The following is a 23,125-nucleotide window of genomic DNA, read 5'->3' as shown; positions in this document are numbered from 1 at the left end:
ATGTTGGAAAAGAAGGACGCAAATTTGGCGTGGTTAGCTTATGTAGACAAAATGTTATGAAGCCCGAAAGCGCGAACTACCCCAAATAGCCAAAAAAGGGCTCAGCACTGGGGGGGGAAAAGGCCCAGCAGCTAAGGGGTTAAGATTCCTGAAAAAAGTTAAGCCGTCTTTGATGCAGAATGGGCAGGAACTGACCAGTGGACATTCTCAAAGAAGAAGCCATCCAAGTAAAGAAGGCATAATTTAGAACATTGGTTGCACCACAGGGAAAAAAAAGACGGAAATTGGGATTAAGAAAATCCCCACCTGCGAAAACAACAGCTCTCCACATTCAATCAACCTATTAGAGAAAAATGCCTTACAACTCATTTGGCAAGAACACAGTTAATACAATCACGAAACAGATGATTTTCTAACTGGTAAGTGGGAAATAAAGAACGAAAATATGTTTTACAGGACAGATTTGCCTATATAGATCCCATATTGTTAGTATGGAAAGTAAAAGAGCAATCGGGAAACAAATTTTAACACCAGAACAACATCCACAACAAAACTTCACTTCCAATGGGAAGCATGAACATTACCTTGCCTTCTTTGCTCCAATCTCCCTTTTTTGAACTGCTCTGTTCAGTTATCTGATAGGCTTTTTTAAATGCAAGTGAGAACCAAATTCAGAGAAATTAATTCTTCCCATCCTCCATTCACCAGAATTGCTTCCTCCAAGATGATGACTTTCATAGAATGGCACAAGGCACAAGGTTCCAAACATGCAAAATGGAACCTGGCACACAACAAGCCGTGTACGACTTAGTTCCCTGCAGGTGTAAGAGAGCCTGGCACCAACTGAGTGACAAAGGGGCCTGGCTCCAGCAGAGTGGGAGGGTGCCCACAACCACTGGGTGGAAAAGTGTCAGGCTCCCACTCGGTGGAAGAGGGCCTGCCTCTCACTGGGTAGCAGAGTGCCAGGCTCCTGGTCAGTGGCAAAGTGGCAGCCTCCACTGGGTGGATGAGAGCCCGGCTCTCACTGGGTGGAAGACAACATGGCTTGCACTGGAGGAAGAAAGCCTGAACCCCCAATACATGAAAAAGCACAGGACTCACAGTAAATATACCTGGCAGCTAATGTCAGCCACAGTTCATGAGTGATTTTATATGGCTTTTGACTAATTGTTAGAAATGTGTTTTTGATTGAAAAGGGGTGAAAGCACTTCTCAAATAACCACAATCCGTGTCAGGGTGAACCACTAAAGTAACAAAATGAACCTGTGCTTAAACGTCAGGTAGCTTGGCACAAAAGCAATCAGCCTTAACTTAGAGGCACTGTGTTACATATTTATGTAGGACACAAACGGTGATAAAGTGAAAGCACAACAATGTAGAAAAATAGAGAAATATGTAATAAATATTTGACACCAAAACAACAAAAATCTAACCTGTAGAAATGAAGCTATGAATATTTAAAGTTTTAGTGAAACCTAGCACCTAAAAGACCAACGCTCCAAACATAGGCGTCTACTCGTGTGAGATCGGGGTAAAGTCAAAAGTTATGGCTGACCGAGATGGAGCGCAGGTCAGATACACGAGGTGGATTGGACTCGGTCTCAGCTTACTTTCTGACTTAAAGGGAATTTAGAAGAAAATGTCTGAGAAGGTAAAGTTCAGTGGGGCACGGCAGCCAGTAGTGTCTGAGAAGGAGACGTCAGCATCGGGGAGCTTCTTGACAAAGTTGCCGTGAAGATTTTGACGTTCGGGCTTTGTCACTTTTTTGAAGTCAAAAATCCCCAGTGGGATGAAACTACAGAATGTTGCCAATATGGGCTCTACAGTGCTGGATACCTCTTCTGCGAGAAGCCAAGGAACAGGATTTGTTGCTGCGGAGAGGAATATAGTGGGAGCTACCACAAATTCAGGCCAACTGGCAATGCACCTTGGGCGGATGGGCGAGCAGGTAGGTTTCAGTCTCCAGTCAGCTCTCAGAGCACTTTTTGGCTGAACATTTTATAAGTCCCAAGTTTTCTGTTTCGGCTGTTCGGGCAGTTTTAGCACCACTTCCAATGGTCCAGGACTGGTGGATAACATCTGGAGGGCAGGTCTCACTTTAGGTAGGGTCCAGCTGCTGGGTTCAGGTTGTTGAGATTTTTATGTCCCTGTAGATCGGGGCAGGAAGCCAGACACTAGCCCTAGGAGTCACTCTGGTAGTCCTGGGTTCAAGCATCAAGGCAGTCCTAAAGCAGTAGGGCAGTTCCAAGAGTGAACTCAAGAGTGGGTCTGAGGGTTCTGTTTTAATACTTGGGAACAACTTTGAAGGGGAAGAAATTGTTAGACTACCTCCCACCCAAACTCAGTTGGTTCTGGAATTTCCTTCATCCCTGCCCAGGCTACAAAAGGTCTAGGGTGACTAAAGTCTGGTGTGAAGTTATTTGTGAATGTATGAGGCAGCTCCTTTGAAATGTAAGTGGGGCAGGGAACAGCTCCACCCAGTCAAGTGAAAGACAGCCCTATGTACTAAGCCCAAGTTGCAAATTAAAACAGGTGCACCAGCAAATTAAAAGCGCGAACCAAGCCTGGGCTAAGCTAAGAGTCTGGCTTGGCTCTAAGAGTCCGTACACAAGCCAAGCTATGAAAAGGTTTGCCATGTATATTGTGAAACAAACATTATTCAAAATATGAAACAGCCTCTTCAAAATTTTAAAAAAATGTTTTTCTTTAACACATGGAAGCGCTTCACCTTAGTACATAAGATTATGTCACAGTATAGACAGATCTTTACCAAAAGTGAACTTAAAAACATTAATGGGTCACCACCAACGGCAATGACATTAGTGAACTTAGAAGCAAGTCGGTACTTAAGTAACCCTAAAAGTAGCCTAGGTTTTTATTATAGATGCAATAACATAGTCTATTAAATCAAACACAGGAGGTGTTTGTACAGTGCACATCCTGAACTCAAGTATTAAAAATTGCTCTCATATGTGATAATAAAGAAAAAGAATACTCTGTGAAGTAAAATGTTTGCTTAGGATCACAATTTGGACAAGTAAGAAGCTGGTTTTGATTCCAGGTTACCTGGTTTCACATTTTGAAATTATGCCACTGGATGCACCTGCTTTACATCGAAGTTTACTCTTTTTTCTTGCATTGTTGGCTTGACTAGAAAAAAACAACAAATACATAGGAGACCTGAATCAGGGCCCAAGAGGCAACTACCAAGCAATGCATTTATGCGTGGGGTGTCACACCCCAAGTACCCCTCTTGAAGCTACACCCCTGGATACAGGTACCAAATGGTTAGGACAATAAAAAGCCATGTGTCTAAAAATGGCATTTTCAGGATTGTGACTTAAAATCCGACTTTACCATTAATGGAGTTGTTAATTACAATTCTTTTGAGACCAAACATGACATTTCTACCTGTTCCCAATTGAATGTTAGCACTCATTAAATGTAATAAGGTAATCCAATGTTATCCTATAGGAGAGGTAGGTCTCGCAGTAGTGAAAAACAAATCTGGAATGTTTTCACTAACAGGATATATAAAACTTAAAAGTACATATTCAACATTTTAAATATACTGCACTGTGCCCTATGGGATGTTTAGGGCCTACCTTAGGGGTGACATATTACAAGCATTGGTAAATCCATGAGGTTGTGTCTGGTAATTCCAGTGCACATTCTGTTATGTCTAGACAAGGTGCAGCAATGCACTTAGGGAATCACTATATTAAGAATGCATGGCATAGGCCAAAGATAAAATGTCACGATGTGTGTCTTCATGTTATTGTAAGTAGATAGTAAAGAAGCAGCTGCATCTTGTGCCTAAGCGGGCTAAATTTTGTTTAGGTGAAAGGCACGTACATGAAGGCACGGGATCACTGTAAATACAAAGACAGAACAAGCATAGTGAGGAGTGACGTGCTCACTCCCTCTCTGCCCGAAGCCAAAAAGGACTAATCCATGAGTCATCAGTGGGGGCGGAGGTGTCTATCGTGCACACTTTGTAAAAATAAACACACATACATCCGAAAAGCAGTGAGCACTAAACGTAGCTGCTTTTGTAAACTCAAGCCCCATGTTAGCCAGCCAGTGTGCTTTATGCCATGCAGGTAGCTTTATTTACAACATAACAAGTTCCCCCTAACCATATGCCAAGCCCTCACTTTCTGCATGGCAAATGCCTGTAAAAGATGACCTGGGGACGAGGACGGCCGCATTCTCACCTCGGTACCCGCATGCATGAGGCTGGTAATTGTGTGAATAAGTGAGTCACTGAGAAGCTTTTAATCTGCGGCACCACCATTGATCTGTCCATTCAAAGCACTCAGGCCCCGGTAATGTTGTGTAATGCAGGACCTTGCTGGGCATCGAGCAGGGACTCAAGTGCGTCTTTGCAGGTAGTCAGGGTGTCATGTGCCCCTGCAGCCCCAAGCATGTTTGTTGTGCCATGGGCTGCATATTGTGTAGTAGTAAACAGTGAGAGCTAAACACAGCAGCCATTGTAATCTCCGGGATGGTCAGAAAGATTGATCGGCAGTCCTGAGTAACATGGAAGCATGGAAGCTAATGGGAATAGTAGTCTGGGGCGGGCCGGCAGAATGTAGTGGCCCCATTTTATAGAACAGAAAAGACATAATAAAGCATATGTTGTAGTTGGTATGGCAAAAGTGAGCGATACAGCTTCACTGCATTTAAGGCATTGGCTAAAGGAACAAGTGCAGGCCTCCACAAAAAAGGGAGCGAGTGCCTTCTTTGGCCACGGGGGGACTAGTGAGTGCATGTTGCCCTGGGGGGACTGGTGGGTGCCTCTGCAATCAGGGTTTGAGACTTGGTGGGAGGCACGACATCCAGTTCCTGTGTAAATCGATTAATCTCTCAGTGCCTGTGAAGCTCAGATACTTTCTTTGGGGATCGGATACTTTATTTGGGGTTTGCGCTGTGTGTAAAATAGCAAATAAATTAAGAAAAGGATTTCCTAAACCAAAGTAGATAAACACAGTACTTGGACCGCTGAATACTGATCAGACAAAACATACGAGGAACAAGCATTGGTAAATGCAGAAAACAGTGCTACAGCCAATAGAAATGGAGGAAAAGTAAGTGGCAAGCACAGGAACCAATAAAAAGCAAGAAAAGCAAGGGGACTGGATGTAAGCCCATTTTCAGATTTATATTAAATACAATAGATTTCTCAAGCACAGCTCAAGTGCTCTGAGGTGGAACCTACAATGGGGGGTTTTAGGTCTGGCGAAAGGTTTATTTTGCCAAGTCAAATTGGCAGTTTAAAACTGCACAGAGGCTGAAATGGTAGGCCTAAGACATGTTTTAAAAGGTTACCTAAGTGGGCGGCACAACAAGTGCTGCTGGCTCACTAGTAGCATTTAATTTACAGGCCCTGGATACATGCCGTATCACGTTACTAGGGGCTTATAAGTAAATTAAATATGCCAGTCACATGAGGGCCAACTTTAAAACGTTTTAAAGAGTACTTTAGCACTGGTTGGCAGTGGTAAAGTGCATGCACAGAGTCCAAAAACCAACAAAAATGGGTTCAGAAGACAGGAGGAGTGGAGGCAAAATGTTTGGGGTGACGCTGCAGAGAGGGACTATTCCAACACTAATGCGTCTTTGTGCAAATGTGCATGGCTGTAGATCTTGCCAGTAACATAACAAGCTGGTAGTAAGCTGTGTATGAGTTTTACTTAAATTAAACCGAACTCTAAAGACCTAAATAATTGTAAAACAGATGGAGGTCCTCTGGCATTTCTAAGCACGGACTTCCACTAAATCAGTTGGTGTTGGTAACAAACTACTCCTCTTGCACAGCAAAGCACTCTCCTTGCCACGGTAAAACGTTAATCCACATTCACCTTCCACGAGGTCGGAGCCATTAATTCTTCACTGCTTAGATCAAGCAAACATGTCTGCCAAATAAAAGAAAATAAACATTTTGTCCTCCCTTCGGAAATGAATATGCTTCTACGTGTGAGAAAGTTAGCATGTTCAGTCCATCAGCCTTTGTTATCGATGCTTTCTATTCAGCGAGCTTCAAAGATGACCATGGAAACCCTCTTGAAATAATCCGACCTCTCCAAAGGATGTCAGTTTGCCCTGTAGCGCTTTCCAGTTTGACAGAATAACAGCTTCCAGGCACCAACCCAAATACAGCGAAGACGGAATAGGAAATAAAACAAATGATTTAAAAAATGCACAGGCGACTCACTGCAGAATTCCTCACTTCTCTTCTGCCAAGAACAGAAGGGGATAAAACAGTGTGATGGACCTGCTGCAGGACATCAGAAATTGGGCGACTCGATTGGCTAACACAACATAAAGCCTAGGGGTTTGCAGGTGGCACTGGGCACGGCAATAGTGTGTTCTACGCCAGTAATGTCGTCTTTTTTGGGTTGTGTTGGCCAATCAAAACAATGACTTTCTGATAACCTTCTCTAACACCGAGATTTGCGAACCGAGAAGGTCCAGAGCACCAAGTCACTTGGTGATATGTCTAACACCCTCCCTCCATCAATGACATCCAATGCACAGGCAAGAATGGCTAATAACAGTTGACATACGATGCCTAATTGCGACACCCACCTTGCCCGCTCTGATCCTAACTCAGAGAGCTTTTGTAGATGACAAGCTTGTCCCTGTAACATGCAAAGCTATTATTATATAAATATCTAACTCTGCTTCCTGTAATCAGTGGATGCAACCATGCCAATTTAGACTCTGTATGGCTCCTGAGACTTCTTTTTCTAATAAACCCACTAACTATTACCATTGCCACCCCACCAACAGCACCTAGACGTAGTGTGGCTCCATGCTGAAATTCAGTTCATTGCTCTACTGTACTCTGTGTGACCATCGTAATATGTGTGCTGTTACAAATCTTCCACCTAGAATTGACCTAGAAAAGTACATACATCTAGTGATTTAAAATGTGTTTTTTAAAGTTCTTGCTATCAATTAATAATAAAAATTAATTTGCTAACACAGCCAGTGCATATTGTTCTATCAAACCCACATTAAAACTCAGCTGCGTTTATTTAAGTATTTAAGAATAGTTCAGCAGAGGATCTCTGGGCCAAAGAATATGCACACATCGTCTTTTTGTTCAAAGTTCCATAAAGTCTTTTTTTTTTTAAAAAAGTTTCCCTTTTGTAACGTCAACCTTGGTATCCAACTCCGACAAATGGAGTAATACTTGAGCTGTTAAAAGCACTACAACTCGCAATATACCGCTTAAAAGTTGAAAAAAATGTGATGGAAATCACTGCTTTGCTGTTTTGTAAGCTCTCCTCTGCATCTCTTTGGACCCCAAGCCAAAGCCTTTAGTGTAAACTTCAATCGCTGTTCATCCACCCCTGGGCTCCACTGAATGCTTCTGACCTGGTCTTCAGCTCTACAAAGCATGTCAAGCATGTTTCAGCCACAACATGTCACCCAAATCCTGGGTTTAGCGTGGATCTCGATGTGCACTAAGTTCTGCCACTGGACATGCAACTGTGCCTCTTACTGCAAATTTCCAAATGTATCTAAAATCACGAAAAAGCAGTAGGTAACTATGGATGCGATGCAGGCCTTTTCGTAATGTTAACAATAGTTAGCTGAAAATCAGATCTCTCAGCGGTGTAGCCAACAAGAAAGAAAGACAAATTCAATCTCCATGATAACCAATTGTTTACATGCAGTAATGTATTTTAGCATTTGTACACCCCTTACTAACCTAATCAGGCCGCGGAAGCGCTTACACACGTGGACATCAAGCTGTGTGGTTGGCAGGGTGCTGATTTTGTTTTGAGACTATAACGGAAGTGTTGTCATGTGCCATTATCAACCTATGGGCCGAAGCACCAGAATACTAAACAGAGTACTACATTGAAAATCATGAAGCGTGACATGCAACATCCTACCTGCCCGACAAAGACGAAACCTTGACTTGCCAACCTCTTTTCTCCTTACAAAGAGCATACAGTTTACATTTTTTACGTAATACAATCTCTTTTTAGTAATCTTAATTGACTAAGACAGGCAGTTTCGGTGTGAACCTTAAACAATGATGACTGACAGAGTTTTAAGTAATCCATGTTCGAAGAAAGCAGGTTGTGCTATTGCAAATGCTGTGCCTCCTTTAGGTCTGTTAGCCAAACCTGAGAACTACATTTTCATTTTTAAAACATCCCGACCTTTGACCTGGTAAATGCATGTTATTTTGCAAGCACAACGTTTAAAAATGGGCACAACTGGTTAAATATGGCCTCGCTAATGGTTTAAAAAAGGGATTTCTGAGCCTACAAATTCCTGGACTCTTATAAACTCAGATCTAATGGCTTACGCTCCCAAAAGGCGCCCCCCTGAAAGCACAAATTAATACAAACACATAGATGGCCCCAACAGGGAGCAGTAAGCAACAGGAAAGATCGAATTCAATCGGTCATAAAAAAAATCCTTCTGATGTGGCAGTACTCACCATAATGACTTTTCTACTATTTTGGTCCTAAACACTTCTTCTTGGTCAAGGTTTACTGTACAGTAGCAGTCCCGCATCTTGTTTGGCCCTGGGTACGATGGTAAGTTCTTTAATTCACCTAAAAAAAAATGAGGGGGGAAATATTAGAAAACATTTTAAACTGCAAGAAGACTGTTTCCAGCTCTAAAAATGAGACTGATTTTCTTTTATTACCTATGGAGGCATAATATTAATTTATCCTAGGTCATAAAGTACCTCATGTCACCCCTGATGTCTGCACAATCACCTAGAAGCATATTTTAGATGTCACAGTGCATAACACTAAAGAATTCTTAAAACGTGCACATCGCAGCGGCGGTTCCTTAATAGAAGCCTCAGGGCTCTGCCCCCAACCCCTTCCCACCTTCCTGTCTCCTATTTCTTTTCAATGTGTTATTTCAGTCGTTCTGTGTGCAAGTGTCACACTGACCCTTGCTCTGCGTGGGAGTCAGGCAGAGGCATGACGCTTCTCAAAGAAGCGTGCACTAGTGCGCATGATCTCTAGTCGCAGCTTTTTCGGGGCTTGCAATGCTTAGAGCCACACCCACTTTTGATGCACAGTACCCTCATTGATTGAACACAGCACCAGCGCTTTAGGCTTAAGCCCTATGCTCAGGGGCGGCTCCTCCATTAGGGCAAAGGCACGCTAGCCCCCCCGCTTCAGCAGTAGGAGCTGCAAACCTTTTACCGAAAAATGAAAATAAACTGTTTATTATCGTTTTTTGGTAAAAGGTGCGGGCCACAGCACCCCCTCAGTGAGTATGTATGTTTAACCGGCCCTCTTGGGCTGGCCAAAGGCACAAGCGCAGTAGGCTCTCTCCAGCCTAGCAACAAAGTTGCCGGGCTGGAGAGAGCCTGCACAGGCTCCCATTCTGCCTGGGAGTACCCTGGCTGGGCACTCACAGCCAATCCTGACACCGCTTTGAGCAGCGTCAGGATTGGCCGCAGAGCAGGCTGTGAGCCTGTGCCTGCATGCAGCAGAGGAGATGGAGGAGCGGAGTGGCCCAGGAAGGTAAGTTATTTTTTTTTTTAATTAAATAGTACTTCCTTCCACACCCACCCCTGCATGCCACACCCGCCCCGCATCAATGCAGCGAGGCGCGACTGCATGTGCTTCCTTAAGATGTGTCAATCAGCGAGGGGGCACCTTTCTCAACTTGTCACTGGGTGGTGTAGTATCAGCAGCCGTCACTGGTGACATGTATCTCAGCCATCATCCGGGATGTGCAATGGGTTTTTAATTTGCCCAGTTCTGTTTTACATGTATTGTGCAAGTGGTGCATAAGTTATTGCAATGCTAGTGACAATTGCCAAGCCGAATATTACAAACGCAATACCAGGGTATCTTGTCAGCATCAGCAGTCCATTAGCATTGGGAGGGAGACATGGCTACTGCAGCGTGCCCATTGATTCTTCTGGACATCCATATCAACATGTTTCTGTGCGGTATCAATACAGAATTGTTGTATGTTCAACCTTATATTTCACCTACATTGCTGAAAATGTAATGCTGTTTGCTGCTATTTATATCACTGAGTTCCCAAAATTAATATAGGTTCTGCATTTTTAGGTTCCAATAAATCAGACGCATTACCCTGTGATAAGCTGGAGAAGGGGTGTGGCCTACACAGAGCCTGGGAGCACTTTGACAATGTCTTAATGATTGCTACTCGAGTTCTGACAGCAGCAGCCACTTCTCATCCAACAAGTTAGTTCGGTTTTATTTGTAACTTGCAGGTTTAACTTATCATTCATTTGTAGTTCTTTGAAACAGTGTATTTTGTACGCTGACTCATGCATTAGCCCACTGTCTCATAATAGCCATAAATAAATAAACTATGGAGCAAACACAAAGGCATCCAGTTAACCATATCTTGCAAAACACCTGAATAGTGTGCTTTTAGATGTGCAAAAATGGAGTGTTTAGGATACTTCTGCCCTCACAACATCAATAATGTTTAGAATGGCACTGAGTGTGGAAAATGCACCATTTTGCCACATTTCTTAAAAAATGCAAAGGTAGTGGAACTTCCAAACACATCTTCCAAAAGACATACTGAAGCTCCACGCTTCAAATATGCAGGGAGACTCAAGGTTGCCCTTACACCCCACCACTTTCAAAGTTCACCAGCTGCCCCTGGAACACAGGTTACAGTTGGCCAATAGCAGCATTACAAGGCAGTTATGAATTGAGGTTGTTCTCTCAGTACTTATTAACAATCAACGGTTCTAAAAGTTATGGTAGGGACTTATTCTGGTTCCCTGAAATCAGCAGATGAATCAAAAGGTACTCTGCTGAAGAAGGAAATGCAGCTATCTTTAGGGTAAAGTTTTAGGATGTGATTCTGAATGTGTGGAGGTGAGGGATGACAAATCTTTTCTCACGCACCCAAGAAGGACAGCTGTTTAAAATACAGCCGAGTGGTCTCAGATCAGACAAGATGAAGTGAATTGCTAGCTGTTGAGATGAGTGCCCAGTGAAGGCTCATCTGTCTATCACATACATAACATATAATTAGAGTGAAAGTTAGGTCAGCCTGTTGCTCATGACCAGGTGGCATTGATGTCTGTTTCAGATATCCGCTCCTGAGTCAATGGCTTTTCTTCCGATTCTTCTATTTATCAGTCCCAGGAGTCATGCCTGGATGAGTTCCGGATCCTTTCGCTGCTTAAATGAGGGTATTCCTTTTTTACATCTAGCTTGACAGCGCATCTGTTATGCATGACATATTTAACAATTTTTTAAATATAAACAGAGTTAGCATCAGCTCCACCAACAGGAGTAGTATTCTTTTACCACATCAAGGGTGTGGAAGTCCTGTAGACCAATGCCCAGGACATATTGTTTGGGGGATCAAGGACAAAAAGTTTTCAGGTTTATTTTGTCCTTGGGACAAATGAATCCAACCTCTTGCAGCACAAAACCTTTGGCGGCCAGTTTACAGTACATTATTGATCAGGGAAGGCCATTATCTGCATACCCATGTGTTACTGCTGTTCAAACTTTTATTTATGGGTAATTTTTGCAAAGCTTTTATTATTAGGGTGTGCACTCCAAGAAAATAAAGAAAGCTCAGACTGCACTAGTGATAGTGGTTCCAGTATAAAAATAGCTTCATTTTCGTTAAACTTTGCAAACGTGTGAAGACATGTATATGGCTCCCAGAATGCTCTCTCAATTCAATTCTCTTTATTCGGTCAAAATTTAGACCATTAGAGTACAATCAACAATACATCAGTACATAAAAAGAAGAAAAACGAAAAATAAATAATAAAAAAGCTCTTAATAAATACTAAAAACAGGAACAACCTTTGGTTTCTTCATAGTCTAAGAGAAATAAATAACAGGAAACCTCCTTGCCTACTTAAAAAACGATCGTCAGCACATTTCAGCAAGCTCCTGCTAGAAGATATTGGATTCACAGCTATTTGAAATGAGATGTGTTTTTAACCATTAATACCTGTATAAACACATGGAATCAAGACTTCAGTATAAAAATAATTTCAAGACTACTAATATAAGGTTCAGTATACCATTAGCCTAAAAATGAAAAACACATTTTTTAGCCAAAACTGCTCTTATTAAAATAATTCAGATACTAACAGTCTAAAGTGCAATGTACTATCATACGGTAAATAGTTTTATGAATAGATGCGATATCTCAGCCGTAAGTCATAAAAACTGTTTTGATCGTAACAATCTAAAATGCAGTGTGCTATAATACAGTAAATAGATTGACAAATAAGTGCTTTATCTCAGCCACTGACCATGAAAACTAAAAATAGTAAAAACAAATGCTGTTGTTATAATATTGTCACTATAAATTATATTAAGATTTAATGAGAAAATATAATCTCTAAAACCATTAAATAGAAACAGGAAAAAGGGGATAACCCATCCAAAAATCATAACCATCTGTTGTTCCCCGCTATGCCTGCTATAAAGCTCAACATTGGAAGTCAAACACTGTGAGTGGCCCTGTGACGAATAGACCAAGCTGCTGTCAACAATTTAGTGCCCAGACGAGTCATATTTACAAATTCTATAGGCGTTAACTTGGTCAAATAATAGCAAAGCTTTACACAATGGAAAAATCCATTTCCCCCCTAGCCTAGGACTCTTATATAGGAGGGGGCAAAAAAAAACAGAACATGTTCGATTGATTCCTCCAATGTATTACATTTTGAGCATTTATTTGCCTCGGAACTGTTCTTCGCCCATCGAGCAGTAAAACTGTTGACTGGTAAAGTCCCATATCTAAACTGGAGGAAGAGAGCACGGGCATAAGCAGGTATCTCTGTTAAGATGCTAATATTTAGAGAAGCTTGAATTCAAGCTGGATGATTTGTTGCTCTCAAAGTAAAATGTTCCCAAAAAATGCACCTGGGAAAAATGTTTTGCTAATCTACTGTGAAATTTTAGGTACTATTTCCTTGAAGCATCATTTAGTAAATTGTGTTGAGGCACGCTAGTATTGGCAATAAATAACCTTAATGGAAAATTAATGTAAACCACTTTCAATAAGATTATGGGAAACATGAAAATAAACAAGCAGTGGCAAAGTCGACATTGGTGGTCAGCCTTTTGTTTTGTCAATGTACACCTTGATTTTTATAAAACTTTATTGGGAGAGCTGCCAGTCTTAACAATCATAACAAATATTAGCTAAAATATTTTTTGGTCTCAAAAAGCACACATTTCCACAGTAGGTCCTGGTACTGAACAAAATTACTTTTTGTGCTGATATGCTTCACGCACAGTAAAGGATGAAAATGAACAGGAAGATAGAATTTTAATAAAAACCAAAAGTACTGGTTAATGCCAGAACTAGCTAGGGGTCAATTTCTTTAAAAAAATTAAAAAAATCACAAAAGTGCACCCATAGTGTTTATCCTTGTATTAGTGCAGAATTATGCCTTTCATGAATTCACAAGAATTTACAGAAGTTTGCAAGGAAATTGTACTTACAAAAAATATTTATGAACTGCATTTTAGTACAAGCAAATATAAATGTGTAGATTTGCTCACAAGAAAATCTGTTGAGCAATTACAAGTTCACTTTACCTTCAACCACTTTTTCACCAGTCATGGACAAAGTTTTACTTCTGCTCTTTTCAGGACTAAATTTCCAACCTTTCTCGGTATGGGAAAGGATTAGCGAAGAGCTGGTGAAAACCCCTAAAACATGCAAGTTAGGTTTGCACAAACTCAAAAGGGCATTTCAATCCTGAAACTATTGCTTTCCACTACCTCCAGCCCCAGTATGTAGATCTACTGAAAGGTGGCAAAATATGGGAATTGCTAGTATTCAAACCTTACTATAGTATGAGCCCTTGCTTAATAAGAAAAGGCTATTATAAGAGTTCTTATATAATACTATTGCTGCTATAATTTGTTTTGTCACTAGGTGGCACCACAGGGACAAGTGGATTTTTTTTTACAGGACAAGTAGATTTATGAAGCAACCTGTCCCATGGACAAGCAGATCATTTATTAAATTCCACACCCCTACACATGCTGTTTGATGTATAATTCCTCTTTACAGGAAGTGCTTCCACTGAAATGCCTGAGAGACTATTTTAAATCAGGAAAGTACACTCAATCACCATACTGTTTTGATATTTACTGCTTTATTTCCTTTATGCATAGTGTACAAAGAGCAACCACTGCTAATTTTATCCAAAGCATTGGCAATGTCAACAGGGCTGGATGTTTGTATTTACTTACCTTGATCCATTAAAGCCAGGCCTACTGGCTTTGCCAATGCTTATTCTTTACCTTTTAGCTCTTCAAGGGTGTGCCGATTGTTTTTCCCTGACCCCTCCCCCCGTTCCAGGAGAGATCTCTGCGCCCTCAGATGCCCGTGCTGTCCATTTCTTGCCCTTTTCTGCTTATCTGTTGCTTCCATTTCCATTCTGTTACTGCCTGATTCTGCCTATCCTGCTCAAATCTGCCCTTCCCCATTTCCAAATCTTTTTCTTAGGAGGGTCCAGCAGCTACAAAGTGCTGCCGACCCCATTGTTTCCTTTTTCAGAGCTGCCGCCCACGTTCCTTTTTATTTTTAGTTTATCATTCTAAAAGGGTGTTGGCAATGTTAGAACATTAAATTAAAAACCGCATAATAGCCACTGATGCACCACAATACATTCATGGATATGCATCGTAACCATCATGGAATAGCTTCCTGCTCATCCCATAATGGCTTCTCATGCATTCACAAGCATTTGTCATGCAGTGATGGACATTGTGATGTTAGACAAGCCAATAGTTTGGCCTTTTACAGCAGATAAATATTCTCACACATTCACATGCATTTGTGATGCAGTGATGGCCACATTGGTGTTAGACAAGCCAATAGCCCGGCCTTTTACAGCAGATAAATATTGGCTTTGCCAATTCTTGTTGTTTTATTTCTATTGTTCATTGTCTGTTGCACCGGTTGGTACTTTAATGCCACTGCCCCTGGAGATGTGTATTCCAGCCTACTCAATGTACACTGGTTCTACTGTTCATAAATGTGTCAACACTGGCTGCTTACAGTTTAAAATGACCAAAAACATTGGCTAAACTGTGTTGTATAGGGCGTTTCCACACTATTTAAATACTGATAATGCATTGCTTCCAAACTGCTGAATAACATGTACTTAACAGAAAATGTTAGGTTATGGATGGGGCCCATATACATAGATCAATCTAACAGCAACTTGTTTTTAGACATCATTTCGTAGTGCAACTTTTCAGTCTCCATGTGAATGGCACCCAATTTACTGGCCTCTAAAAGAGTGGAATGCTGTATTAATGCTACCTGGAAATGAACTCGTGTTAACAGATGCCAGTGGTGACCATTTCACCCAGGGAGCAATCTCGTTGTCATCCTACAATAGAGATATCCAGACTATTTGGGCTTACAACAGTGAGGCAGCCATTGACCAACCTCAAGAGGAGCTCCCCCAGGCAACAAAAATCAGCCAATGCAGTGGTGACCTGAGAGAAAGCTAATGCGTCCACTGGAGAGGACTTAGTGGACGAGGGCAAACTGTAGACTGTTTTGCCACACACAAACTAAAATAAACTATAAAAGTCAATTTAAAGTATGCTTAAAAGGTGTGGACCACCAACTCAAAATAATTAAGACCTCACTTAAACCTGTACCAGAACTGGATGATGAACAATTCTTTCTGCAGTCATAACTCCATTTATACTCTTTATTGGGTCACCCAGTGACCATACAAGAGACAAAATATAATCATGCATAATACATTGCATAATATACTAAAATGTTCTAAAATTCACAGATCATCAGATAGACATAATTGAAATAACAAAAAATCATAAAAGAACTACAGGTTTTATACACATAATACAAAAATTGCAGTAAAATAATATATCTGCACTGTTAGCAGCAACTGTAAAAATTCCACAGCAGCACTGCATTGTCTGCAAAAAATTTCTAAAATTCACAGATCATAAATTAAACATAATTCAAATGACAGATGACAGTATATCAAACAAATTGCAGACTTTAATCGTATAGCAGGTTGTACAAAACTTGCAGTATAATAACATATCCTTACTGTAGGCAGTTTCTATAAACCTTTCATAGCAGCCCTGCATTGTCTAAAGGTAGGCTGCTTTAAAAAAAAGTAAAATAAGTAGTTTTCTTAGCGAGGTATAGTATTTACAGAAAAGAATAAAGTGCGGCGTTCTTTTGCGAGAACGTCCATCACAAGGACAAGGAGATAGGTGGGCTGCATATATACCCTGCCTGGGGAATGCAACAAGAAAGTGTACAAGGTTCAATCTTAATCTAGTTAACAAAAAACTAGAATGTACGTTTTTAACCCAGGTTTAGATAAGGCTCAATATAGAGCTGTTCAGATTTTGGGCATGGGCAAGAACAGTGGATCTAGCAGCATTATTGCCCGCTCACTCTTCCATGTGTTTAGTTATAAACAATTTGCTCAGTATCCTAAAGAAACCAGTCGAAAACTTAGCCAGGTTCTCAAACATGTCACTAAAGTCCAAATGATTACAAGTTTTGCATATGTATGAAATCCAGAGTACCTTTAAATCCTTCTCCAATTTAAGGAAATTGGCTAATATTAAAGGGTTCCGAGACGTTTCCTGCTTAGTCCATACCTTTAGCTATTACAAGAGTGGTTGTATGTTCACAGTGTCATTTACATACCCTAGTCCGACTTCAGTGTGACATACGTAATTACTAGTGGATGTGAGTACATCTAACAATCTTTTCATGAATTCATTTTAAACCTTCTCCAGCCTGGGATCATCCCAAATGCCTTATACCCCTGCCCAGGGGTGGCCCTTGGACTGCACTTTGCATTACAGACTGTCATTATTTTTTTAATCAGTTTGCTTTCTAGTCTAGTCACAAAGCCTAAAACCGCCATTATGCTTCTTGCAAGAGCAGCTGCCCTGCCAGCCTTCAAACTGCCCCAGGTATGTCTGCCATCAAAAATGTATCCTAAGTATGGGTACAACAGAATCTTGCTAATTTCCGTATTATTTATTCTAAAAAACTTGTTATTCTTATCTCGGGATCCAACAACCCTTACGTGCGTTTTAGTTTGATTGACCACTAGATCCACGCACAGAACTGGTCTAGTAATCGCTGCAAGCCAATTGCATCCTAACTCATAAAGAACTGATTCACACAACATACTTCTTGGTTTCCCTGCTGACCTCAGGACTTTTCGTAAACTCAATGGCACATAAAAAATTGCTTTCATCACTACTTCCTACACAAGGTTAATCTGCTTTACCTGGACACCATTCTCTTCCAGCACAAATTTAAATTCTCTACATATAATCCACATAATTGCCTGCCCAAAGCATAGTCAGAAGTCTAGCTATCACTCACCCAACTAATATTTGCTTACCAGAAACCTGCCTCATTACAATTGCAACCCTGTGATTTCTACAGTGATTTCCAAAAATGTCAATATCCTCAACAAAAATATGCCACACAGGTGGTGGCCTCCTCTTCATCCATTGATGGGCCAGTTATTACAAGAGGAAAAGATTAATTCAAGCATTCCACCCATCACTTGTTCTTTTTATAAGAGGGATGCCCTAAGTCTAACAGGTATGCCACACGTGGATTCCATGCACAATGTGCCAGTGGACTCACTCTGCACCTCACTGATGAGGCCCAAATAGATTGAAAACAGTATTGGGTGACTTGCATTCCGATCATAAAAGGGCTGACAGTCCTAGCACACAGCTTCTTCTATTGGAGCAGGAAGAATGTTCCAAGTAATTACCAATGACTGAGATTAATCCAAGCATTCCATTCATCACTGCATTTCAGAAAAACGTTTTCGGAGTTTGACGAATACTTGTCTATGAAGTTTCATCGAAATGACTTTCATAAATATGTTAGTGGGAGATCATAAGATTATGCTGTTGCTATAAAATTAACTGCAAATATCACTAATTAGTGAGTCCTGGAACATTGGCAAAAAGTAAATTATACTTCAGGAAATCTGAATGATTAGATTAAGTCTGTTTTTTAACATATATTCAAGAGAACAAGGTTAAACATCATTCATTAATCCATTAAATTGGGAGAGGCTGGTGTTCAACCAACAGAAGAACGCTCTTGCTTCAAAATCTGGAATGTATTACCATAGTAGAAAGGATGAGGCAAGAACAGTCAGTTTGAACCTTTAGATAAACATTTGTTCTCTAATTGAGAGTGAGGAAACAAGCCCATAGTGCCAAAACTTGAGAGTATCAAAGTGGCCTTATCCATCTTCAACAGTTTCATCTACAACCTGGAACTGTGTGGATATGTTGGCAAGTTTCTAGCTCTACTCAACAAAATAGTGCACTCTTTCTCTGTTGGTCATCAGAAACATTGGCTATAGGAACTACTCCCAACTCATCCCCATCCCGGTGTCACACGATTCTACCAGTCTTTCTCCATGCATCTCCCACCACGTTCACTTGCCCATACCTGCTCGCAACCTACATCACACAGAGATTGGAGGAAAGTCTGCACACAGTGCAAATCAACATTCCAGCCTGAATGCAACATGTACCCGAGAGCTGATCCTAACCCAGCCCCTGCCTGTTCTGATGGCTGCAGCTCTTCGCACATCCTCCCACTACACTAGGAGAGAATGCTCACTGTAATAAACTAAGTACTCTACCTAACAAACACCTGGCCAAGTGTTCACTGCAGATATCACAATCCAAGGTTCAACGCCTCTAGTCTGAAAGGAAGGCTAAAACATTGGTGCTGTGTTCATTCAAAGTCACATACAGCTCTAATTCAAAATACCAGGAATGTTCCAGTAAAGTAGAGTTCACTATTTGGATCAACAAAGTTCCTAACAACTGCAAAGAATTTGTCAGAGTCCTAACCAAACACCATCCTACTTCACCCCAATTTTTTATTGCCATTTAAGAACTTTCCAGTTTCTTCATAGAAAAAGTAGCAATAATCCATGTGACAATGCCCAAAGACACTGCTCACTCAACTCCAATACCTCAAGCACCCACTTTCACTCCTTCAACTATAAGAATAATTTGCACCTCTCACTTTGAACAGGGTATGGCATCTCTGTTTTGTTTTTATTTTTAGGACAACTACTTACTTGTCAACAGCCAGGCCAATTTCCATCTCTCAAATCTGTTTTAGGGATGATGTCAATCTTTGAGGATACAGAAATCCTCATAAAGGAAAGTGGTAACTACTCCGTAATTTTTTTAGACTTGTGGGCAGTGGCCCATAGTTTACTGATCCCAATGTGCCTAATAATGGCTGCAGTTCACGACTCAAAATTAACTTACATTGCGTTGTTTCTCTATAACCATAGCTATGTCTTGCTCTGTCTTTCCAGTGCAAGTCCCAAAACAAGGCACAGTGTTTAACTAGCTCTTCAACCCTCTCCCTCTCTTTCTACATTTTGTATTCCTTCCTAACCTTTCTAATATGTATTTTATTGACTTTCTGTCCTTACACTGACAACACTTTCTGCCTGATAAGGATGGAGAAAAACCCTAATTTCACACCCTTTATTTCCCTCAGTGAAAGCCCCCAAAATATTGCTGAATACAAGACTCTGCTGATGCTGACTCGAAACCAAACTGCACTCTTACTCACCAACTCCTGTCCAGAGTATTGGCCTTCATCCATCTGCTGCAGAATTTCAAAAATATGCATCAATCTCCTCCCCTTTGTCAAATATGTTGGTGTGTGCCTATATATTGCTCACTGACTCCCACAATTAGTTTTGTGCATAGTTTGTGCTATTTTTCCCTGCAAAACCTCAACATCAACTTTCCTGCTTGATGTCCCTTCTCAAAGTGAATGTGGAAAAAACTCACATTGAGTACGACAAAAGTGTTTTCCGCTGCCGCCATTTATTTCACATCTGCAGGTTCAAGAGGATTCAGATCAGTTCCAAGCTTAGCCATAAAAGTAGTGACCACGTCTGCCTTATGTACTCCCAACTGCCCCACTAGTTAAATAAATGCCAATCACCAGGCCCATCACTCATTGCCACCCTAATCCGAAATTAGAATAGCACCAGAAATTGCAGTCATCAAATCAATCACAATTTCATCTCCATTCCTCATTTCAAAAGTTCTTGTTCTGGTAAACAAGCCTTTGAAGGTCTTGCACCAAAGATATGGAACAGTGACCCCCCCCCCCCGTCCTGCACCTTATTAGAGGCATTCCCAATCATAAAGCCCTTTGGTAAAATCTTAAACACAAATATTGTAATCCTTCACCCTTGAAGCTTTCCAATCCCTTACTTTTTGGACATCAGCAGTGCTAGAAATTGGGTCTCTAGGTGGCAGAGGTATACACCCTTGTCCTAATAGGGATCACAATCCTAGGCTGGGTAAGTCACACACAATCCAAATTATCCTGTGCCCACCCTTGGCACTGAGCAATCAGGCTAAAGTTAGAAGGCAATGTGTAAAGTATTTGTGCAATACATCATGCAATGAAACAGTGAGAACACCACAAAAAGACACCACACAGGTTTAGAAAAATATAAGGTATTTATCGGACTAAATTAAGGTAAAAAACGATCAAGATTTGATGATCACAAGTTGAAATATCACTTTTGCAATGGTAAGAAGAGTCTTAAGTTCCTAAAAGCAACAATTGTCTCTTGCAAGCACAAAGTATCTGGTTTGTGTCAAAAGTACATGAACGAGGATCGCAAAGAAGGAGGTGCGTGGAAAAAGGTATGTGTGCGTCGGTTTTCTGGCGGCACAAAGATGATGTGTCGATTCTTTTACATGCTGCAAGGGTTTTGTGTCGATTTCCAGCACGCAGGCTTGAATCCTCTTTGCGATGCGGGGTCTTCTGACACCCAGGGATGATGCGTAGAAATCGTGGGCGTGCGGGGCGAAGTCACAGCTGTTGCGTCGATCCGGCAGGTGATGCAGTGGAATTTCTGCCACATGGCTGGTGCTGCGTCAATTCCACTCACAAGAAGTCGGGCTGTGTTGTTCCACCTCCACAATGCGTAGATCCGGTGGGCTGTGCGTCAAAGTTCCGGTCGCAATGTTGCCGCTGCATTGATCCCCTCTCAGGGAGCTGGGCTGCATCGTTCCAGTTCATCGATGCTGTGATTTTCTCACCACTGGACAGGCTGTGCATCGATTCCAGCAGGCTGTGTGTCGATTTTCACTGCACAAGGAATTTCCTTGCAGAGATTAAGGGGGTTATTCTAACTTTGGAGGAGTGTTAATCCGTCCCAAAAGTGACGGTAAAGTGACGGATATACCACCAGCCGTATTACGAGTTCCATAGGATATAATGGACTCGTAATACGGCTGGTGGTAAATCCGTCACTTTTCCGTCACTTTTGGGACGGATTAACACCTCCTCCAAAGTTAGAATAACCCCCTAAGTCTTTTTGGCCCTGAGACTTCAGGAACAGGAGACAAGCTTAATCCAAGCCCTTGGAGAGCACTTCTCAGCAGAGCCAGAGGTCAGCAAGGCAGCAGGACAACAGCAAGGCAGCTGTCCTTTACAGCAGAGCAATCCAGGTGAGTCCTTTGGGCAGCCAGGCAACTTCTCTTGGCAGATTGCAGGTTCTGGTGCAGAATGTCTTCCCAAGAAGTGTCTAATTTGGTTGGGTCAGGGACCCAGTTTATATACCCAAAAGTGCCTTTGAAGTGGGGGAGACTTCGTAGAATGGTTTTGAAGTGCACAAGGTACCCTTTCAGTAGAACCCTGTCTGCCGGGGTCCCAATAGGGGGTTTGGTAGTCCTTCGTGTGAGGGCAGGCCACTGTCCTTTGAAATGTAAATGTCTGGCCCTCCACCCTTCCAGCCCAGGAAGACCCAAACAGTATGCAGGCGTTACTGAGCATCCTGTGTTTGTGGCTGTCTGGGTGACATGCACAAGGGAGCTGTCAACCAGCCCAACCCAAACGTGGATTGGAGACAGGCTGTAAGGCAGAGAAGGATTTAAGTGTGGCAAAATGCTCACTTTCTAAAAGTAGCATTGCTAAAATAGTCATAAAATCCAACCTCACCAGTCAGCAGGATTTTGTGTTACCATTCTGGCCATACTAAATATGACCTGTTCACCCCTTTCTAATCAGAATCTACCACTCAAACAGTTTATGAGGGTAGCCCTAATGTTAGCCTATGCAAGGAGCAGGCCTCACAGCAGTGGAAAACAAACTTAGGAGTTTTCCACTACCAGGACATATAAAACACACAGATATATGTCCTGCCTTTTACCTATACAGCACCCTGCTGTCTGAGTTACCTAGGGCCTAACTTAGGGGTGACATGTGAAGAAAAAAGGAGAGTTTAAGGCTTGGCAATTACTTTTAAATGCCAACTCGAAGTAGCAGTGAAACTGCACACACAGGCCTTGCAATGCCAGGCCTGAGAAATGGTTAAGGAGGTACATATGTGGGTGGCACTGGTAAAGTGCACAGAGTCCTAAAACCAGCAAAATCAGAGTCAAAAAGTGAAGGGAGGCAGGCAAAAAGGTGAAGTTGACCACCCTAAGGCTGTGAGGTCTAATAAGCAGTGAGACCAACTGGCTGGTGAATACTGCACTAAATAAGAAACATTATTATTATGATCGATAAGAATAATAATGACAAAGATACAAGAACAAGTAGCATATAAAAATAAAATAAAATACTGTGTTGTAGAAAAAAAAAAAAATCAACAAAGCCTCAACTCATATTGGACTCAGTCCATATTAAAATGATATCAATGTAATAGTGCCTGTCTGTTATGACAACCTTGGCAGGAAATGTCCTGCCAATGATGAAGGGCACAGAAGGTAAATGGTTACAAACCCCTTGCCAGCTGCATTAGCTATTTGACCTGAGAAGCACATGACAACTTCCAAATGTTTTTTTTTCTTGCAGACATGAGGAATACTAATCAACAAAACACTAGCTCGTGATACAAGGTCAATAAACTTCAAAGAGTTAACAACCAGCAGACTAACTTCACATGGACGCACATACAACTAAAGCCAATATTTAAAATGACCTTGGATACAAAAAAAAAATCGGCCTATGAAAATGAATATAAACGATCATTAGTTTCAAACTATGAAACTAGTAAATATTCTATTTCATTCAACCACTAATTGAA

General features: G+C 41.4%; 1 protein-coding gene across 7 annotated transcripts in view; it reads right to left on the bottom strand.

Moving 5' to 3' along the window:
- The window catches only part of RASA3 (RAS p21 protein activator 3), an 821,322-nt gene that overhangs the window by 591,083 nt on the left and 207,114 nt on the right, over positions 1-23,125 (bottom strand). For 4 of the 7 annotated variants that reach the window (XM_069204628.1, XM_069204625.1, XM_069204626.1 and 1 more), the window contains exons 2-3: positions 8,468-8,585; positions 3,067-3,150 (exon numbers count right to left, since the gene is read on the bottom strand). In XM_069204628.1, the coding sequence (XP_069060729.1) occupies positions 3,067-3,150; positions 8,468-8,544 (161 nt within the window). In that variant the 5' untranslated portion in view covers positions 8,545-8,585. The remainder of the gene's footprint in view (positions 1-3,066; positions 3,151-8,467; positions 8,586-23,125) is intronic. The other 3 variants (XM_069204627.1, XM_069204630.1, XM_069204631.1) reach the window with 1 other exon arrangement.

Source organism: Pleurodeles waltl, chromosome 8 (assembly GCF_031143425.1).
Source record: "Pleurodeles waltl isolate 20211129_DDA chromosome 8, aPleWal1.hap1.20221129, whole genome shotgun sequence".
NCBI classification, from domain to species: Eukaryota; Metazoa; Chordata; class Amphibia; order Caudata; family Salamandridae; genus Pleurodeles; species Pleurodeles waltl.
The sequence above is the reverse complement of the archived record's forward strand: the minus strand, read 5'-3'. Positions and strand labels throughout refer to the sequence as shown.